The sequence below is a fragment of the Colobus angolensis genome, unplaced genomic scaffold, assembly GCF_000951035.1.
Source record: "Colobus angolensis palliatus isolate OR3802 unplaced genomic scaffold, Cang.pa_1.0 Scaffold116, whole genome shotgun sequence".
Taxonomy (NCBI): domain Eukaryota; kingdom Metazoa; phylum Chordata; class Mammalia; order Primates; family Cercopithecidae; genus Colobus; species Colobus angolensis.
In genome coordinates this window covers 1,561,882-1,567,310 of record NW_012112697.1, presented here as the reverse complement: position 1 = coordinate 1,567,310, position 5,429 = coordinate 1,561,882, and the positions used below count along the sequence as shown (strand labels likewise).

At 43.3% G+C, this 5,429-nt stretch overlaps 1 protein-coding gene across 1 annotated transcript; it reads left to right on the top strand.

Annotated features, from left to right (window-relative positions):
• Nucleotides 1-598: 598 nt before the first annotated feature.
• Nucleotides 599-3,509, top strand: TNFRSF17 (tumor necrosis factor receptor superfamily, member 17). Its single transcript, XM_011961524.1, has 3 exons — nucleotides 599-915; nucleotides 1,655-1,801; nucleotides 3,018-3,509. Exons 1-3 carry the CDS (start codon nucleotides 789-791, stop codon nucleotides 3,293-3,295), a joined length of 552 nt encoding a protein of 183 aa, XP_011816914.1. The 5' UTR covers nucleotides 599-788; the 3' UTR covers nucleotides 3,296-3,509.
• The last annotated feature ends 1,920 nt before the right edge of the window (nucleotides 3,510-5,429 follow it).

Genomic DNA, 5,429 nt, shown 5'->3' with positions numbered 1-5,429 from the left:
GGGTTCAAGTACGTCTCCCTGACTCAGCCACCTGAGTAGCTGGGATTATAGGTGCCTGCCACCATGCGTGGCTAATTTTTGTATTTTTAGTAGAGACGGGGTTTCACCATGTTGGCCAGGCTGTTCTGGAACTCCTGATGTCAAATGATCCACTCACCTCGGCCTCCCAAAGTGCTGGGATTACAAGAGTGAGCCACAGCGCCCAGCCCACACCTGACTAATTTTTAACATGTTTTTGTAAAGACAGGGTTTCGCCATGTTGCCCAGGCTGGTTTTGAGCTCCTGGGCTCAAGCAATCCTTTTGCCTTGACCTCCCAAAGTCCTGGGATTACAGTTGTGAGCCCCTGCGCCTGGCCTCAATGTTAAGATCTTAAGGGGCACAGCACAGACCTTGTCTTGTCTATCTCCCTGGCGCCTCTCACACAGTACAGCTCATTAACAGATGTTCCAGAAACGGTTACTGAACATGGCTTGATGCCGTGGGCTTGTCTGCATCTTGCAACTGTCACCTGGCTGAGAAATTTCTTCTATAAATAGCAGTTTCTGTTTCAGATGTGATTTGCCACGATATTTACACCCCGTCTCTTACCCCATCCACGACTCAAACTTAGAAACTTGTATTAGATGTGGTATTCAAATCCTTAGCTGCCGCGAAGAAACAGACGGCCCCGTAATAGTTCTCCACATTCTAGCTGCTCTTGCTGCATTTGCTCCGGAATTCTTGTAGAGATATTACTTGTTCTTCCAGGCTGTTCTTTGTGTAGCTCCCTTGTTTTCTTTTTGTGATCATGTTGCAGATGGCTCGGCAGTGCTCCCAAAATGAATATTTTGACAGTTTGTTGCATGATTGCAAACCTTGTCAACTTCGATGTTCTAGTACTCCTCCTCTAACATGTCAGCGTTATTGTAATGCAAGTAAGTAATATTGCTTGAATGATTATTCATTGGTGTGAACTCTTCTGTCTCTGTGGACTGCTTATTCAGAGAATCAACATAATGGGCATGATGGTGAGTTTTCTTGAATCAAAAAGAGAAAGGAAGCAAGGCAATAATTTTAATGTTTACGGAAACAAAGTAATTATTCGGAACTGAACTCGATATGATTCAGCACTATTAGCAACATAGATTTTTAAAAAAATATCAGCTCTTGTAGTTAAGTGATATTTAGAATTTGAAAGTCGATGTTCATTAATTAAGGTGATTGAATGGAAAAAATCCATACTTGATTATTTTGCTATCAAAATAATCCATAATTGATTATTTTAGCAAAATAATCAAGTATGACAGCCGGGTGTGGTGGCTCACACCTGTAATCCCAGCACTTTGGGAGGCTGAGGCGGGTGGATCACCTGAGGACAGGAGTTTGAGACCAGGCTGGCCAACGTGGTGAAACCCCGTTTCTACTAAAAATACAAAAACTAGCTGGGCGTGGTGGTGCAGGTCTGTAATCCCAGCTACTCGGGAGGCTGAGGCAGGAGAATCGCTTGAACTCAGGAGGTGGAGGCTGCAGTGACCTGAGATGGCGCCACTGCACTCCAGCCTGGGCAACAGAGCAAGACTTCATCTCAAAATAAGTAAATAAATAATAACAACAATAAAGTATGTGAATATTATGTTATCAGCTCATTATCTGTCTGACATTCTTTTCATAAAGGTGTGACCAATTCAGTGAAAGGAATGAATGCGATTCTCTGGACCTGTTTGGGACTGAGCTTGATAATTTCTTTGGCAGTTTTCGTGCTAACGTTTTTGCTAAGGAAGATGAGCTCTGAACCATTAAAGGATGAGTTTAAAAACACAGGTTGGTTTGATGGTGAATCTTTGAAATCTGTTTCCAGGGGATGGCTATTGTGAGTTTCAGTTCCTTTTCTTTTTTTAGCATTGACTATTTCACTTCATTACAGCCCTTTTGAATGTGTTAGAGCATAGTTATATTAAATGAGCTTGGAAGAGGTGAGCCAGCTTCACTCTGATTTTGACACCTTGGCAAATTTTCTACGTCAGCCTTCCCCAGGATTCTTCCCTTGTTCATTACTCTATTGAAAGTACTAAGGCTTTCTTGGGAAACATCAGTCTCTTTGTCTGAAGTTAGCACATCGATTAAATGCCACATTATCAGAAATTCCTAGCCAGGTCTGCTACTGTCAGGAAAAGCATATTTGTCAAGATCTAAGGCCATGTTATTATACACATATGTGTTGTTTGCTTGGGTGAACACTTTACTACTAAAAAATGTTAGAAATGAATAACCATTTGCTCCTGAATTATTTGAGGAATCATCTAAAAAATAATTATCTTTTTTAAGCAATAGAGAACCAGTCCCAGAAAAATGAATGTTCTACTTAAGTGCCTCTTAAGATAAAAATACTTCTGCAGCACCTTTGCTCATGATTGGATTCCCTAGTATGTACAACCACTGCCCTATTTTTGTATGCATTTATTTATATATGTATGTATTTATTTATTTAGAGACGGAGTCTCGCTCTGTGGCCCAGGCTGGAGTGCAGTGGCGTGATCTCAACTCACCACTGCCTCTGCCTCTTGGGTTCAAACGATTCTCCCACCTCAGCCTCCTGAGTAACGGGGCCTATAGGCATATGCCACCACGTCCGACTAATTTTTGTACTTTTTGGTAGAGACAGGGTTTCATCATGTTGGCCAGGATGGTCTCAAGTTCCTGACCACAAGTGATCTGCCCTCCTCGGCTTCCCAAAGTGCTGGGATTACAGATGTGAGTCACCGTGCCCAGCACATACTCATTCTTTTTTACTGAAAAGATCTGTTTCAAGCTGGGTGTGGTGGCATGGAGCTGTAGTCCCAACTACTCTGGAGGCAAATGTGGGAGGATTGCTTGAGCCCAGGAATTTGAATGTAGCCTGGCAACATAGTAAGACCGCATATCTAAAAAACGAAAAAATCTCTCTCACATTGCTTTGAGTCCCGATGTGTACAGTAAGACTCTCATGACCACACACTCTGTCAAGTTTAGGTTAATGTTTCTGTTTCTGCATAATCAGGATCAGGTCTCCTGGGCATGGCTAACATTGACCTGGAAAAGAGCAGGACTGGTGATGAAATTGTTCTTCCGAGAGGCCTGGAGTACACAGTGGAAGAATGCACCTGTGAAGATTGCATCAAGAACAAACCAAAGGTCGATTCTGACCATTGCTTTCCACTCCCAGCCATGGAGGAAGGCGCAACCATTCTCGTCACCACGAAAACGAATGACTATTACAATAGCCTGCCAGCTGCTTTGAGTGTTACGGAGATAGAGAAATCAATTTCTGCTAGGTAATTAACCATTTCGACTCGTGCAGTGCCACTTTAAAAATCTTTTGCTGGAATAGATGATGTGTCAGATCTCTTTAGGATGACTATATTTTTCAGTTGCTGATATAGCTTTTTGTCTAACCATGGAAACTCTTTATGTTAGATATATTTCTGTAGGTTACTGTTGGGAGCTTAATGGTAGAAACTTCCCTGGTTTCATGATTAAACTCTTTTTTTTTTCCCGACATCTAAGTTTTTATTAACGTGAGTTTTTAAAAACAAGCATGTATACCAGTGTGGGGGGTGAGGGTGGGAGAGAAAGGTGGGACAGGGGCAGAGAATTCTAATCTATTGATAATAAAGCTCCAGTTTTAAGGCTGAGGTGGGCAGATTACCTGAGGTTAGGAATTCGAGACCAGCCTGGCCAACATGGTGAAACCCTGTCTCTATTAAAAATACAAAAATTAGCTGGGCATGGTGGTAGGTGCCTGTAATCCCAGCTACTCGGGAGGCTGAGGCAGGAGAATTGCTTGAACCTGGAAGGTGGAGGTTGCAATGAACTGAGATAGCGCCCCTGCACTTCAGCCTGGGCGACAGAGCGAGACTCCGTCTCAAAACAAAACAAACAAACAAAAAAACCCTCCAGTTTCATCTTCTGCTGGATTTCATAGTGCCCCAAATATACATGTTCCTTAAAAATTGTATACCACTTATTCAGGAGTCTTGTTCTGAAAGGACTGTTCTTGTTACAGCCCGGACTAGGGCTTCTTAAGGTCCCCAATGGTGTTATCTGTGTAGCATTTAACATAGACCTTCCCCACACTATCCACTCTCCATTGAGGTTGTTGCAAACAACCTCAATCATTGTAGCTGATGCTCATCACCTTGAACATGCTGACATGACAGTCTTCCCACTAGAGTCCTCTAAACGCGTGACTTACTGAAAAAAAAAAAAGTACAGCATTCTGTAGATCTCGGTAACAAATTTCTTTCTTTCCTTTCTTTTTTTTTTTTGAGACAGAGTCCTGCTCTGTTGCCCAGGTTGGAGTGCAGTGGTGTGACCACAGCTCACTACAACCTCCATCTTGCATGTTTAAGCTATTCTCCTGCCTCAGCCTCCCGAGTAGCTGGGATTACAGGCACGTGGCAACATGCCCTGCTGATTTTTGTACTTTTAATAGAGACGGGGTTTCACCATGCTGGTCAGGCTGGTCCTGAACACGTGACTTCAGGTGATCCACCTGCCTTGGCCTCTGAAAGTAATGGGATTACTGGTGTGAGCCATCGCGCCCAGCCCCAGTAACACGCTTCCATGGCTAGGGTGCTTCTCTCCCATATACATACACACTCGTTTCAGGAAAGATCGGATTTTTCTATTTATTTTTAAATTTTATTTATTTATTGTTTGAGACAGACTCTCGCTCTGTCGCTGAGACTGGAGTGCAGTGGTATGATCTCAGTTCACTGCAACCTCTGCCTCCCGGGTTCAAGCAATTCTCTGCCTCAGCCTCCTGAGTAGCTGGGATTACAGGTGCCCGCCACCATGCCTAGCTAATTTTTGTACTTTTAGTAGAGATGGGGTTTCACCGTCTTGGTCAGGTTGGTCTTGAACTCCTGATCTCATGATCCACCTGTCTTGGCCTCTCAAAGTGCTGGGACTACAGGCGTGAGCCACCGTGCCTGGCCTTTTCTCTTTATTGTTAAAGGAAAGCTAACTTATCCTATGGACTTCTGCAAACAGGAGAAGCCTACAATCAACCAGACAAATTCAGTGTGCGGTGCACAGGTAGTTCTTGGCTTTGTGAGCTTCCAGCTTAATGAAAGCATCAGGCATTACTATAATTACACAACTAAATGTGTAATCGCAAACTGTGATAACGGTGCACGAGATACTGTTTTCAGCCCAAAATGTGAGTGTGCTATAATAATCATATCTGACCCTTATATAGCCTTATTCATGTGCCTGTAGTTCCAGCTACACAGGAGCCTGAGGTGGGAGGATCACCTGAGCCCCAGAGGTCAAGGCTGCAGTGAGCCAAGATCATGCCACTGCATTCCAGCCTGGGCATTGGAGTGAGATCCTATCTCAAAAAAAAAAACAAAAAAAAGACTATGTATTTTGTAACTTATAGGCTTACACAGGACACAGTGGTCTGCAC

Coding starts and splice junctions, on each gene's coding strand:
- TNFRSF17 (XM_011961524.1), top strand. CDS start 789: ATGTTGCAGATGGCTCGGCAGTGCTCCCAAAATGAATATTTTGACAGT. Junction 916..1,654: donor TCAGCGTTATTGTAATGCAA/GTAAGTAATATT, acceptor CTTTTCATAAAG/GTGTGACCAATTCAGTGAAA. Junction 1,802..3,017: donor GGATGAGTTTAAAAACACAG/GTTGGTTTGATG, acceptor CTGCATAATCAG/GATCAGGTCTCCTGGGCATG.